Source organism: Myotis brandtii, unplaced genomic scaffold (genome assembly GCF_000412655.1).
Source record: "Myotis brandtii unplaced genomic scaffold, ASM41265v1 scaffold523, whole genome shotgun sequence".
NCBI classification, from domain to species: Eukaryota; Metazoa; Chordata; class Mammalia; order Chiroptera; family Vespertilionidae; genus Myotis; species Myotis brandtii.
Genome location: NW_005369902.1, coordinates 1,099,194 through 1,114,763, shown reverse-complemented (window position 1 = coordinate 1,114,763; position 15,570 = coordinate 1,099,194). Strand labels below are relative to the sequence as shown.

Sequence of the window (15,570 nt, the reverse complement as noted above, 5' to 3'; positions counted from 1 at the left end):
TAGGCCAGAGATTCTTCTAGGTCCTAGAAATGCTGTGGCTGAGGAAACAGACCCCTGCCTTAATGGATTTACTCTTTCCTTTGATGGTTGGTCATTACACTACTACCCCTAAAAGCGAAACAGATAAGAAGAACCTAAATTCTTATGTGTTCATTTTTAGATTTTTACTTCCAGTGTAATTTTCATCACTTGTTTATTTCTACAGAGTTGGCTTTCCTGCTTGTTGTAAGTAGATAGCTGATCAAGATGTCACGTAGTGATATTAGGCCAGTCAGATTTGCCTTACAGAGTGACACTATCTTTTTTTGTTGTTGTTAATCTTTACCCAAGGACATTTTTCCATTGATTTTTAGAGAGAGTGGAAGGGAGGGGGAGAGACAGAGAGAGAGAAGCATCAATGTGAGAGCGACACATTGATTAGTTGCCTCCCGCAGGCACCCTGACCAGGGGTACATGTCCTTGACCAGAATCGAATCCGGGACCCTTCAGTCCACTAGCAGACACTCTATACACTGAGCCAAACCGGCTAGGGTAGAGTGGCATCAACTTGATGACATTGCCACTATCCAGGTCCTCATCCTCAGTTTGGCAGGTTTAGAAACATCATCTTTGTATATTATCAAAGGGGGGTTCGTTGGAGGTACTGGAGGTGCCTACAGTGAGAAATACCAATATTCTAGTATGTGTACAGTTATATTTCACTCTATAAAATGAATGTGGTGGCCTTCATGTGCCTTTTAATTGGTATGAGTCATTGCCGCTCAGGGCACTAACAAAAACAAGTCTGCTCTTTCAGAGTAAAGGGCCAGATCCTGGTACTTAAATGAGAGACTATTTGGTGAGGACCCTGCTCAACTGGGGATGCCAGTGGTATCCCTTTGATCCTTGCTAGTACAAGGATCCGTGACCACGGCAGTGGCATCAGTATGACCTGAGAGCTTGTGAAGAATGCAGGAATCAGGCCCCACCCAGACCTACTGAATCATAATCTGTACTTTAACAAGATTGCCAGGTATGATATGTATGCACATTAAAACTAGAGGCACACTGCCTTAAAGTATATCATTACCATTTCATCAGCTCTCTACTGACTTCTGTAGTGTAATCTAAACCCCAGGTGTGTAGTCATAAATTGCTGTGGTTTAGCCTCAAGATGAAACATTGTTTGGAATATCATAGGGTTGTTAGACAATTATACAAGGATATTCAAGTGAATAATTGACAGTCTGGAGCCAGTGCTGTCCTAGAGAAAGCTATTATTACTTCTTTTATCTCCCACTTCCCCTTCTGTTACCCATTTTCAAAACAGTCCAAAAATCTGTTTGAAATAATTTGTTAACATCTGTAATGTGACCCTTAGTCTTTATAGTATTTTGTTTTCAATTTTTAATAGTTGATTTCAGATAATTTCTTGAAGATTTAACTCATAATCTTGATATTCCTAATGTACAATGCCAAGTTTTCTATAGATTATTATCCCCATAGCATTTGAAAACACATAGCATACTAGTTAAAGACCGGGACAGATATAGAACTCAGCGTAAAAAACAAGTTATTTCAGAGAACCAGGGCAGGAAGTCCTAGTAGTTCAGCAAAGAAAAGAAAGCTATTATTGCTTCTTTTATCTCCCACTTCCCCTTCTGTTACCCATTTTCAAAACAGTCCAAAAATCTGTTTGAAATAATTTGTTACTGCAGTAGTACTTAAAATGTCCCAATTATAGTGTCCTGTGGTTATATCTAAGCTGAGGAAAACCAAGAATGGATGAAATAATTTAAAAATAACTCATAATTCTACTTCTTGGAGACAGCCATTATTAACATCTTGGTGTCTCCTTCTAGACATATTATCTTGTAAAATTGAGAGACTACTGTATATGCAACTTTGTATTCATTTTTTTCTTTTGGTTAACATTATATCATAAGCATTTATTATGAAAAATTTCCTACCTGCAATCTAATTTTGAACGCCAAGGTGGATAGTCTGTTAGATAGGATAGCTATGGAGCATTGGTTGGTGGTAGGCTGAAGTGTGTTGACTCAGGTACACCAAATACTAGAAGCAAAGCTCTAGAAACAATGCTAAACGATCAAAAACCAAGAAAAACAAAGCTGCACACATATTTGTGTGCAAAAGACCACATATTTACATTGGCTTTTCAGTCATCTTTTCTTGAATTTGTCTTTTCACAAATTGTCTTTAAACATGACACTCTGAAAGCTGCTTGTTGAATCCAGAATTCACTTGAAATATAGGGTAATATAAATAAGAATTAAAGCAAGCATTTGAATCCATACTGTTACAATCAGTGATGTTAATGGAAAAATGTGTGAATGTCAGTTTTTCTGTATAGATTTTTTTCCCAATGTAAGTTTGTAATGTACGTATAATTTTGATAAAGAGCTATTCTTGTTACTATAAGTCTGATAAATAATATGGCTACTTTGTGATCTAAAAAAGCCACGCAGATGTAGGACGGGCTTTTATTATTGAGAAGTATCAGTGAATCACTTATATTTGCAGTTATTTTCCTTTGTCAGTACTTGCCCATGTTAGCCAGGAGATGACAAAGTTAACGTTCCTGAACCTCACTTTCCTTATCTGTACAATGAGGATAAGGATTGTACCTACTTTACTTGGCCAATGTGGGAATTTAAATGAGAAACTTATTTATTTATATTTTTTTAATGAGAAATTTATTAAAAATGCTTAACACAATGTCTGGGACATACGAAGTGCTTAATAAATATTAGCTGTAATAATAATACCACTAAATATTATTGTTATTCAAAGTGATGTCCCCTACTTCTCTCCTATTCTCTTGCCCAGCAGAAGCTCTGAGCTCTGATGGCAGTTTGTGGCTATCCCACTTATATAAGAATGTAGTGCTACCTTTTATTATAGTTATGTGTGCATGCAACTGTCTCCTTTACCAGAATGATAGTTTTTTGAGGTCAGGACCATACCTTATTTATCTTTATAACCCTGGTTTGGGGAACATAACTAGACCTCATTAAATACTGAATGAGTGCCTTTATGAATGTTTTGGGTGTAGTTTTGCAGATTTTTTTAATAATATTCATTGTCTTGATTAAATACACCCTATTCATTAATGCAGATAATCAAGAATTAAACATTTGTTTTATCATATGATTTGGCTGTTTGTTCCTACACAAACTGTGCCAAAGCATAATGGCTTAAAAGCAGTCATTTTATTTGCTATTCTGGGGTTCAGTTGGCCATACCTGAGTTTGCTGGCAACATTCATATAATTGCAATCAGATGACAGCTAAGGCTGGCATGTTCACGACAGAATGTTCACTTAACCTGTTGGAGCCTTAGTGGTAGCAGGAGTCAGTTGGGATTTATGGTTGGGCCTCAGTGCCAGTATCTCTCTTTTCCTTCCTCTCTTCCTCCCTCCTACCCTTCCCACTTTCCTCCTTCTTCCACTTGTTCTCTCCAGAAAACAGTGCCAGTATCTCTCTTTTCCTTCCTCTCTTCCTCCTTCTTCCACTTGTTCTCTCCAGAAAGGTAGACATACTTCTTAAATGGTGATTCAGGACCCCCCTAAGTGCAAAAGCACAAGTTGCCAGGTTTTCTTAAGGCTGAGGCCTGGAACTGGCAGAGCATCAGTTCTAGCCTATAGCTATGCACATTGACTGCATTAGAATACAGGCCCAGCCTATATTCTAAGGGCGGGAGGATATGAGTACCAAGAGTTGTGATTCACTGAGGGCCATGAATGTAACAGACTAGCAATTCATATAATAAAGATTTTCTTTTTGGATGTTTTCAAATAAGCATAAAAAAATAGCCTAATTGTAAGAGAGATAAGAAGGAAATGTAGCAACACTTATGAGTCCATGCATGAATCAGACAATTCAAATTCTCTGCCACTTTAGTAGCTTTGTAATGTAGGCAAGTTCATGTCTCTGACTCATATGTTACTCATTTACAGATGCTTTTTTCATAGGGAGGGTGATAGAATTTAAATAAGACCGTGGATGTTAGTACCTGGCACACAGTAGGTATTCAGTAGATGATAGCTAATACTGTACTATTATTATTGCTATCATTCTTATTTCTAATGACTAATGTCTTGGTGTCAGCACAAAGGCAATAGCCAATGCAGTACATTTCATATGAATTGAGAAGAAGCATTTTGGTTAGTTTTTTCAATTTCAGTTGACTATTTTACATCTTTGTTTTTTATTTTTGATCTCTATGTCCTTGTTGGCTGATGGTGTTTAAAGTCAGTCTCTAATTTGATATAGTTTTAGTTTCCTACTCGTAAAATAATTGGGAAAATAAACTCATAGATTAAAATTAGAAGATAAAAATTCTTTTCTTCTATGAAGTCATGAAGACGCATGTTTTAGAGGAGATAGAGAAGATTCCAGTTACTTAATTTCCTGAAATACACATTCTATTCTGTTCTGTTCTGTCCTTTCCTATCCTGTCCCATCCTTTTTCTTGATATAGCTTTGGGATTAATCAATTGCTGTGGAAACTTTGTAAATAAGTGATTATAACTATTTTTTTAAATACTCATCCGAGGATAGTTTTTCCCATTGATTTTCAGAGTTGAAAGGAGTGGGAGAGGAGAGAGGAGAAAGAGAGAGAGAAACATCGATGTGAGAGAGACACATTGATTGGTTGCCTCCCAGTCGTGCCTGGACCGGGGCTGGATGAACCTGCAACCAGGTATGTGCCTTTGACCAGGAATCGAACCCGAGACTCTTCAGTGTGAGGGCTAACGCTCTAACCACTAAGCAGTGCTGGCCAGGGCAAGTTATTATTATTTTTTTAATTTTTAAAAATTGATTTTAGAGAGAGGAAGGGAGGAGACAGAGATAGAGACATTGATGTGAAAGACCCAACCAGGATTAAACCCAAAACCTGGGTTATGTGCCCAAGCAGGAATCAAACCACCATCTTTCAGTGTATGGAATGATACTCCAACTAACTGAGCCACACTGTCCAGGGCTGTGAATTAGTTTTAATGGTCGGTTACAGTAGAGGTTTTAGTGAAAAATTGGTTCAAAATATTATTATTTTTTTAAACTCTTATCTAGGCCATCTTTTACAGTATTTTTTAAAATATATTTTTATTGATTTTAGAGAGGAAAGAAGAGGTAGAGAGAGATAGAAACATCAATGATGAGAGAATTATTGATCGGCTGCCTCCTGCATGCCCTCTACTGGGGATCAAGCCCGAAACCTGGGCATATGCCCTTGACTAGAATCAAACCCGGGACCCTTCAATCTGCAGGCGACACTATACACTGAGCCAAACCACCCAGGGCCAGAATATTATTAATAACTATAAACAAGGTATATTAGTTTCCTCTTAGAAACCTTGAGTTGTGTGTCATTTGTATTCTTAAATCTACTTTGTTACAAACCATCACAGTTCTTTTGCCCTAGAATGGCTAGGTAGCATCTGGGGCTGACTGGTTGACCATGACAGGATTCTTCCTGGAAGGACAAGAAATGAATCTTACATCAGGCAATACATAATTTATAGGTTGACCTGGGAATTCTTTCACATGGGATCTGTAAGTACTAAACAGCCTGGTGAGGGGAAAGACCATGGTCCTTGGAGTGAGACTGTTTCAGGCACTGGGAAGCCTTGCGGAATTTTTTTGACTTTGAGCTTCACTTTGCTCAATATAAACAATGCAGACCCACCTCTCAGAGTTGTGAAGATTTAATGAGCTAATCGTGAACACATTGGACCATGGTGCCACATCAGATAGGGACAACTCACTCAACAGCGAAGCCCGCATTTTTCTTTTTCTTTTTGAAGCCCACATTTTTTAAAGTTTCAAAAGCAAAGCGAATGTACTTGGTTACATAATTGGCTTAAAGGTGACTGAGGCTTTAAATTATGAACCATTGTGGGGAGAAGAAATGATGCCAAGGTAGTATCAAGTTTGAAAAGCAGTGGTTGGCATTCTGTGAGTAAAAGGGAACACATTTACAATAAAAGTCCAGGAGATGGATTTAGAAATGGAGTCTCCCTTCCCTGGCCCTCTCACTGCTTTGTGTTCACATACTTCCTTTTTTCTTCTGAGGTTCTAAAACAGAAACAAAGCATAGGCCCTGCAAGGAGCTTTTGAATTCTTTCTAAAGAGGAAATTGACTTTACCTAACCAATGCACTTCCTGTGTGTGCCGTATCCGTGTGTGCCGCATCCGTTAAAGAGCGAGGCAGGCCCTGGTTGGTATAGTGTTCAGCTGCAGAATTTCCTCTTGGTGGTAGGGGTGCAAACTATATTACAGTGTTCCGACATGTGTAAGGTCTGTCTGAGTCACCTGGGGATCTTGTTAAAAATGCAGGTTCTGATTTAGTAGCTCTGGGTGAGGCCTAAAAATTTTTGCATTTCTGACAATATTCCAGGTGATGTGTCTCCCTTGGTTCTTTTAGTAAGGTCTTAAAAGCACACTTGATGAACTTTATTTTTATTCAGTAACATTTATTTGCTTAGTGCTGGTATGTTAGGGGCTTATTCCCAAGGATCCCACAGTTGAGTGATGAACCAAATCAAGTACATTTTTAATTTGGCTCTTTTTAAAAAAATGTATATATTTTATTGATTTTTTACAGAGAGAAAGGGAGAGGGATAGAGAGCTAGAAACATCGATGAGAGAGAAACATCAATCAGCTGCCTCCTGCACACCCCCCACTGGGGATGTGCCCACAACCAACATACATGCCCTTGACTAGAATCGAACCTGGGACCCTTCAGTCTGCAGCTGACGCTCTCTCCACTGAGCAAAACAGATTAGGGCGAGTTTGGCTCTTTTTTAAAAAAAATCAACAAAACAACTTTGACTTTGGTTTATTTAATAGAAGTTCTTTAGTAACTTTACAGAGATTAACCATTAAATTTAAATTAGGATTTCTCCTTTACTTTATGATTTAAGGAATTCTATTACTGCACACGTACCAGCCACTGTAACTCCCAATAAGGTGAAAAAGAGAAAAAGTTGCGTCCATGATCTGTCCACCCAGCCAATCAAACTGTTAGTTCTTTTTTTTTTTTGGTATTTCTTTGTTGTCCTTGGGCAGGGGCATCTTTTGTTTTTATGTGGTTGTGAACATTTCTGCAAAACAATTTTGTATGTCTGCTTTTTAAATTTAGTATTAGAGAATAAATAGAAATTGTTCTAAATTGTTCTATTAGCTATTAAAATATAGTACTGTAGCCTGGCCGGCGTGGCTCAGTGGTTGAGTGTCAACCTATGAACCAGGAGGTCACGGTTGGATTCCTGGTCTGAGCACATGCTCCGGTTGTGGACTTGATCCCCAGTAGCAGGCATGCAATTAGTGATTCTCATCATTGATGTTTCTATCATTCTCTTCCTTCCTCTCTGAAATAAAAAAAATAAAAAATAAATAAATATAGTGCTTTCTCCATATTTTGATATATTTTTTCTAGGTGGTTTTTCTTGGACTTCAAACATTCTTGCTAAGATCAAGTTAGCAAAAGGGTTAGGGCAGTAAACATAGTATGTCATATGAAACTAATATGATAATGTTAGCAAAATAAAGTATGTGTTTGCTTTAATTCAACTAAGAGTTTTGGTTTATAGTTAGAATTTCCTTTTTTGTTGTTAATCCTCACCAGAGATATTTTTTCCATTGCTTTTAAGACAGAGTGGAAGGGAGGGAGGGAGGGAGGGAGAGAGAAAGGGAGACAGAGAGAGAAACATCAACTGATTGCCTCCTGCACATGCCCTGAACAGGACAGGGAGCAAAGCTGCAACCCAGGTACATCCCCTTGACTGGGAATCGACCCTTCGACCCTTCATCCCTTCAGTGCTTGGGTTGACGATCTAACCCAACTGATCCACCCAGCCAGGGCCATGTTATATGTATTCTTAAAAAGAAAAAAGAATATGTGTGAAATATATTCACACATTTCCATAATATGTGTGCAATGTAAAGATTTTCTTGTTTTATGTCTTAGAGCTGCGGTCACCAACCTTTTGGACCTCACAGACCACCAGTGGTCCATGGACCACCGGTTGGTGACCGCTATCTTAGAGCAGCGGTCCTTAATCTGGCTCTGTGGATGTAGAGCAGTGTTTTTTCAAAGTATGGGTTGCAGAATCACAGGTGTGCTTGTGGAAAACAAGAACTCCATACACTCCTCTTGCCCCCGTCCTCCAAGCTTCTAGTTGGGTAGGTCTGGGATGGAGCCCTGCAACCTGAATTATAACAGGCAGCCTGTTTGATTCTTCTGCAAACCACCTTTCAGATTTACTGCTCCCAGCAAGCCGTGGTTGGGGTCTAAGGGAATTTGTAACCCCTGAAATTGAATAAATAGGGTATTCATTTTTCTGGGAAGAGGATCTATAAATCTCTCAGTGAGATTCACAAAGAGGACCATGACTCAAAAAAGATTAAGTCATTGTCCCAGAAGTGTGTTTTAAAAATAATATATTTTTATTGATTTCAGAGAGGAAGGGCGAGGGAGAGATAGAAACATTGATGAGAGAGGGACACTGATCGGCTACCTCCTGCACATGCACCACCGGGGATCAAGCCCGCAACCTAGGCATGTGCCCTGACCAGGAATCGAAGTGGGGACCTCTTGGTTCATGGGTTGACGCTCAACTACTGAGCCACACCAGCCAGGCCCAGAAGTGTGTTTTTTATGAACATTTTCTGCTTCTTATGAGCTTCTTAGGATTTTAAATAAATTCTTAGTTTTCTTTTCACATAATGAGGGCATTTTATCCACGAGTGGATTTTTTGGTATTGTAGCTTTCTAACGTACCATTTCTTTATTCTTTAAGCAAATGAATTTTAATGCCCTCCTAGTTTAAAATTCTTTTTTACTGAAATGTACTATTGCCACGAATTACTTTGTGCAGATAATATTTTCTAATATTTATTTATTGAGAACAACAGTGTGCCAATTGTTTTACTAAGTGCAACATATATTTTTATTTAACCCTAGCATCAACCCCATGAGGTAAGCATAAGGAAATTGAGGTATGGATTGCTTAATTTCCTTGACCACATTGACATAGTTTGTGAATGATGGAACCAGGGTTTGAGCCCATTCTGTCTCACCTGAAGGCCAGTTGTGTGCAAGTCTGCAAGTTTGTGCAGATGAATCACATTTGGTTTTTCAGTGAATAGAAGATGATGATTGTGTAGTACCTTGAAATTATCATAGGTGTTGCTTGTGGATTAGCCTATTTTCGTGATTCTGATTCTGAGTTTTGTTACTTCTTTTCAGATCAAAGAGAGTGCATCACAGACCAGAGATGTCCTCAAACAGCATTTTAATGATTTAAAGGGAACCCTTGGGAAGCTCCTGGATGAGCGACTGGTGACCCTTTTGCAAGAAGTGGATACCATTGAGCAAGAGACCATTAAACCACTAGATGACTGCCAGAAGCTCATAGAGCACGGAGTTAACACTGCAGAGGACTTGGTCCAAGAAGGTGGGCTTCTCCTATTAAATGTGGCAAATTCAGATCGACAGTGCTCGTTTGTCAGGATACCAGCAGGCTTATTGCCATCTGTGGGGTGCTTACGAAGTTCTTACCATGGGACAGTTTATAATATAGGATGACAGATACACAGTGAGGTATCCCAGCGTAAGTGCAATTAAAGTGTTAATTATAATCATTTACAAAACAAGGAGTAAATGATTTTTCTCAAATAGTTCCATGATATAATCACATTCACTGTTGACATTGCAATTTTAAGGTCATTTTAAGGTCTTCAGATCTTTTTCAGAGTGTTTGTGGGTTATAGAGTTTAATTCCCTTGTTCTTTATATATATGTTTTTTATTGATTGTTAGAGAGAGAGAAAGGGAGAGGGATAGAGAGGTAGAAACATCTATAAGAGAGGAACATCATCGATCGGCTGTCTCCTGCACGCCCCTTACTGGGGATTGAGCCTGCAACCGAGGCTTGTGCCCTGACCAGGAATCAACCGGTGACCTCTTGGTTCCTGGGTCAACGCTCAATTGCTGAGGCACACTGGCTGGGCAATTCCATTGTTCTTTTTAATAGGTTAACAAATATGATTAGTGTTTACTCCTGAAATTGTAGTTGTTATATTTTTGTCTTTAGCCAATTATTTTGGTTGAAACATGCCCAGATCTAGCCTGCCTGCCTTCCTTCCTTCCTTCCTTCCTTCCTTCCTTCCTTCCTTCTTCCCCATAAGCCTTTGTCAGGTACATTAAATTAAAATTCTGTCCTTTGGGGTTCACATGTGAGCGAGGCATATATGCCGAGAGAGATCTGAGGCCTTACGGAAGCACAGAAGGGAGATGCTTAACTGGAGGAGTGTAGGAGAGTTTTCTGTAGGAGTTTTGCAGAGGGAGCTAACAGCCCGAGTGGAAGCAGAAGGAACATCACGAGTGAAGGGAGGGGCATATCAGGGATCTTTTTGAAGTAATTTAGGCAGCAGAGTTACACAAAGTTGCATTTAAAAAATTGGCACAGCCTACAGTTTGGAGACTGGGTTCAAAGTTGTAAGACTAGAGATAAAGAGACTAATTAGAAAGTTGCAGCAGTAATCCAGATAGGAAAGAATGATGGCAGAGACAGGAGAGGATAAGGTAGAGCTGGTTTTAAGATTTTTCAGATAGAATTATTGATGATTTTACTGATCAATAAGAGTTGATTACCGGTGATTGACTGGATATAGGTTGCAGGAGAAAGTGAAGGATTTAGGATGACCAAAACCAGCCTGATTTTGGGTGTTGGTAAATTGTGCTTTTTAGTGACATAGGAAATGAAGGAGGAGGGTTGGGCTCTGGTGGGTACTTAGGCATTTGGTTTGGGCATGTAGACTTTGAAGTGCTTAAGTTGAAAGAGGGAGTTGGGAGTGATGCTTAGGAGAGAGATAATATCTGGAGATGTTAATATGGCAATTAATGGCATATACATCATATCTGAATCATTGGGAATAAGAAATATCATCAAGAGATAGACTACAGCCCTAACCAGTTTGGCTCAGTGGATAGAGCATCAGCCTGCGGAGTGAAGGGTCCCAGGTTCGATTCCGGTCAAAGGCATGTACCTTAGTTGCAGGCACATCCCCAGTGGGAGGTGTGCAGGAGGCAGCTGATCGATGTTTCTCTCTCATCGATGTTTCTAACTTTCTATCCCTCTCCCTTCCTCTCTGTAATAAATCAATAAAATATATATTTTTTTAAAAAGAGATAGTCTACGATATGAGACGAGAAGGCAGAGATGGTAGAACTCTAAGAGACAGCAACATTTAAATAACTCCAGGGGGAAAAAGGGTCAGGGGAGGCGGTGGAATGCCATCCATTCTGCAGACCGAGTGCAGTCAGTGGCAGAGGATAAAAAGTGTGCATGGCTCACAAGTCTGTGACTCCAACTGGAAATCAGTCCCCTGTTTGGTCTTACGTGGAATATGGTACCAGTGTTACATTCACATGCTAAGTGCATTTTAGTCTTATCTTCAGTGAGAAGTGTTTATTTGCTGTTCACCATAACAGTGCCTTTGAGAAAAATTTTTTTAGCAAGACCGCAGAATGTCTTTCCCTGGAGGCTGTGCATTTGGAAACAAACCCAGAAGCAGTTCATCACAGGTCAGGAGTGTACACCCATCACCCTGAGGACTGAGAGATGTTTTTAGTTTAGAAAATAAATCTTTCGAGGCACATACATGCTTGTCACAGCATCTTTCAATTTTTTTCAGATGCTTCAATTTTTTTGTACTTTAAATTTCAAACTCTTTCCTCCTTTCCCAAGGGATAAAAACTTATTTATGGAATTGGGAGGATTTTAAGGCAGTGTTCAGTGTGTCTCTTGTTTTGGTCAGTGATTCCCAAAGTGGGCGCTACCGCCCCCTGGTGGGCGCTGCAGCGATCCAGGGGAGCGGTGATGGCCACAGGTGCATTTGTTTTAACTTTTTTTGTATTACCTTTCTATTCTGAGTTCAATAAATAGTTTCATAATTTCAAACTTCAATGTTTCTAATTTACACCTTTCTTTACTATATTTTACGAAAAAGGTAGAAACATTAATACATATATCTTTCTGTTTAATTGCTATTAAAATTTAAAAAAAATTAATTTCCAGGGGGCACTGAGTAATATTTTTTCTGGAAAGGGGGCGGTAGGCCAAATAAGTTTGGGAACCACTGGTTTTGGTGAAGGAAACTTGAGTCATTCCAAGGTTCATTCAGATAGAAAAGAGTTCTGGTGGGGCTGTGGAAGGATATAAAAGTGGTTGTGATTTACTGCCTTTATATAGCATTTTCTTTTTATTCTGTTGAGTAATTTCTAATCTAATAGACGATAATCTTTTAGGAAAACATTATGATTTGTTGTTGTTTGTTGTTGTTTTAATCTTTACTATTGAGAGTATTACACATGTTCCTCCTCCCCCGATTTGGTTTATAAGATCCCGTGTGCCCTATTCCTTCTGGCTCCTATTGGTGTTGATGAAAGTTTCTGTAGGAGAGATGGAAAAAGTCCCTGGGTCTTCTGCTTTGCATAAAGTTGATTGACAACCAGATTTCCTTGTATAGAACAGAACAGACATTTCTGGCGGGATGTTGCCATTGTGGACCCATTTTCCTCTTGAACTTAACCTTAGTGTCACTTCTAAAATAGTGTCTGCTTTTACTTTGGGAATTAAAATAAAGCTACTTTAAATTTTATTTTTCAGTTAGAGTTTACATTCAATATTATTTTGTATTAGTTTCAGGTATACAGCATAATGGTTAGATAATCTATACAGCATAGTGGTTAGATAATCAAAGTATTTCCCCCCTCCCCCAATATTTCCAGTACCCACCTAGCACCATACAGGTATTACAATATTATTGACTATACTAGAGGCCTAGTGCACAAAATTCATGCACGGGTCGGGTCCCTAGAGGCTGCCAGCTGCATGCCAGGACCTCCCTTTGTTCCACGCCACCCCCTGGTGATCAGTGCACATCATAGCGAGTGATCGAATTCCCAGTCGCCCGGTCGAACTCCTGAGGGGACACTTTGCATATTAGGCTTTTATATATATAGGTTTCCTATGCTGTACTTTATATCCCCATGACTATTTTGTAACTACCAACCTGTACTTCTTTTTTAAATTTTAATTTAAATTTTTTAAAATTTATTGGGGTGATATTGGTTAACATCATCATATAGGTTTCAGGTGTCGGTTTCTATGTTAGAAGATCTGTATATTGCACCATGTGCCTACCACCCAAACAACCCATACTTCTTAATTCCTTCACCTCTTTTGGGAATTTTTTTTAAGATTTTTTTGATTGCAGAGAGGAAGGGAGAGGGAGAGAGAGATAGAAACATCAATGATGAAAGAGGATCATTGATCAGCTGCCTCCTGCATGCCCCACACTGCAACCTGGATTGAGCCCGCAACCTGGGCATGTGCCCTGAGGGAACCGAAACATGACCTCCTGGTTCATAGGTTGATGCTCAATCACTGAGCTACGCCAGGCCTCTTTTGGGAATTTGATTGTGGCATCACTTAAGAATTGTTTGCAAGAAAACCAGAGACCTACCTGGACATGGGTTATATTGATTACTTGAGAGTGTGACTATTTTTCATTGTACTAGATCTCTTATTTCTGATTCTAGGTGAAATTGCCATTCTTGGTGGTGTAGGAGAACAGAATGAAAAACTGTGGAGCTTTACCAAAAAGGCCTCACACATTCAGTTGGACAGGTAAGAGTTAATGCCTTTGGGGCTTACTTTTAAGCATCTAAACCAGTGGTTCTCAACCTGTGGGTCGCGACCCCATTGGCAGTCAAACGACCCTTTCACAGGGGTCGCCTAAGACCATCCTGCATATCAGATATTTGCATTACGATTCATAACAGTGACAACATAACAGTTATGAAGTAGCAACAAAAATAATTTTATGGATTTTATGGGTGGGTCACAACATGAGGAACTGTATTTAAAGGGCCAGAAGGTTAAGAACCACTGAAAACTAAGCATGTCAAACTCAAAGGCTAACATGGGCCAAATAGAAACCTACTGACCATCCAGTAGGTTTATTTCAATAGAGACATGCTGAATACAAAGGGCTGAAATAAATGAGTAATCGTTAACATAAAATAATAGAACACTTTAATAAAAATTAATCTTTTTTTTGAACATTAATTACCAGACACTGAATAACTGCACAAATTAATAAGTGTAACACAAATAAACCTATTTTTCTAGTTCTCTAAAAGTGTAATATTTCCTGTTGCACACACCAAACAAGTCAGTCCAAGACTAATGATGTGGCAATCAGCTGCTAAAATATTCGCCGCTAGTATTAGTAGAGAGAAATGTAGTAATCAGTCATTAGCGAACGTTGTAGTTCGTTATTAATAATTATGTATAATAGGATATTGTAAAAGTTAAGTTATGAATTTTTTATTAAAACGTTTCTTACATACCGTTATATTGGCTAGGCCACAAATATATTTGTTGTGGGCCGCATGCGGCCCGTGGGCCGTGGGTTTGACATGCTTGATCTAAACTATCTGCCTTTTTATTCATCCCCTCCCTGTTAAAGATTCTGATTAAGGGTGAAAGAGAATATATTTTTCAAGGTTTCACTGCTCATTACCAGTATTACTAATATAAAATAGTTGTGATTGCAATTTTTGGTATAGTATCATTACAGATTTTCTTCGATTTTTTAAAAATTAAATTTATTGGGGTGACATTGGTCAAAAGGAAATACAGGTTTCAGGTGTGGGTTTCTATGTTGCAAGATCTGTGTATTGTACCATGTTCTCACCACCCAAAGTCAGATCTTCTCCTGTCACCATATATTAGGACCCTCTTCTCCTCCTCTCTTCCCAGATTTTCTTCAATTCTAATAGAATTGTTAAATTTTTAACGATTTGAACATAATATTGAAACTGGGTCATATCTCAGTAAAACAGATCTTTTGGTATAAACATGACAACTGTGATTCTACCAACTTTTTTATCTTCTTGCTCATACTTATTTGGGAATAGAATCTTTATGTAATGTCTTGCAAAGCCCCCACTGCCATGAGCATTATTTACTGGGAGCTTCTGCATCCTTATAGTATGTGACTGATCTAAAGTATTCCTTATTGTTGTTGTTTTTTTTGAATCCTCACCCAAGGATATGTTTATTGATTTTAGTGAGAGAGAGAGGGGGAGCGAGGGAGGGAGGGAGAGAAGGAGGGAGGGAGGAAGGAAGAGAGAGAGAGATCCATGTGAGAGAGAAACATCAATCAGTTGCCTCCTATACCACCCGGGGATTGAACCCAAACCTGGGTATGTGCCCTAACAGGGAATCGGACCTGCCACCTTTTGGTGTACTGGACAGTGCTCCAACCAACTGAGCCACACCAGCCAGGGCTGTATTATTATTTTTTTAATAAGAGAAAGTTTATTGAGAAGTCACAGAGGTAGAAGTGAACTATAGAATCAGTGGGCTTAGGAAACAAGTTACAGAGGCCAAAGAAGGGCCCTTGGAGCTTAGGAGAAAGAGACAAGGACAAGATGGGGGGCGGGGGAGGGAGTGGGGAAGATGTCTTGTGCTCCAGAGTGAGAGCCAGA

At 39.1% G+C, this 15,570-nt stretch overlaps 1 protein-coding gene across 1 annotated transcript in view; it reads left to right on the top strand.

Moving 5' to 3' along the window:
- The first annotated feature begins 6,293 nt into the window (after positions 1-6,293).
- Positions 6,294-15,570, top strand: part of CRLF3 (cytokine receptor-like factor 3) — a 25,687-nt gene continuing 16,410 nt past the window's right edge. The window contains exons 1-3 of the mRNA XM_014548830.1: positions 6,294-6,302; positions 9,212-9,464; positions 13,615-13,702. Coding sequence (XP_014404316.1) covers positions 6,294-6,302; positions 9,212-9,464; positions 13,615-13,702 — 350 coding nt within the window. The remainder of the gene's footprint in view (positions 6,303-9,211; positions 9,465-13,614; positions 13,703-15,570) is intronic.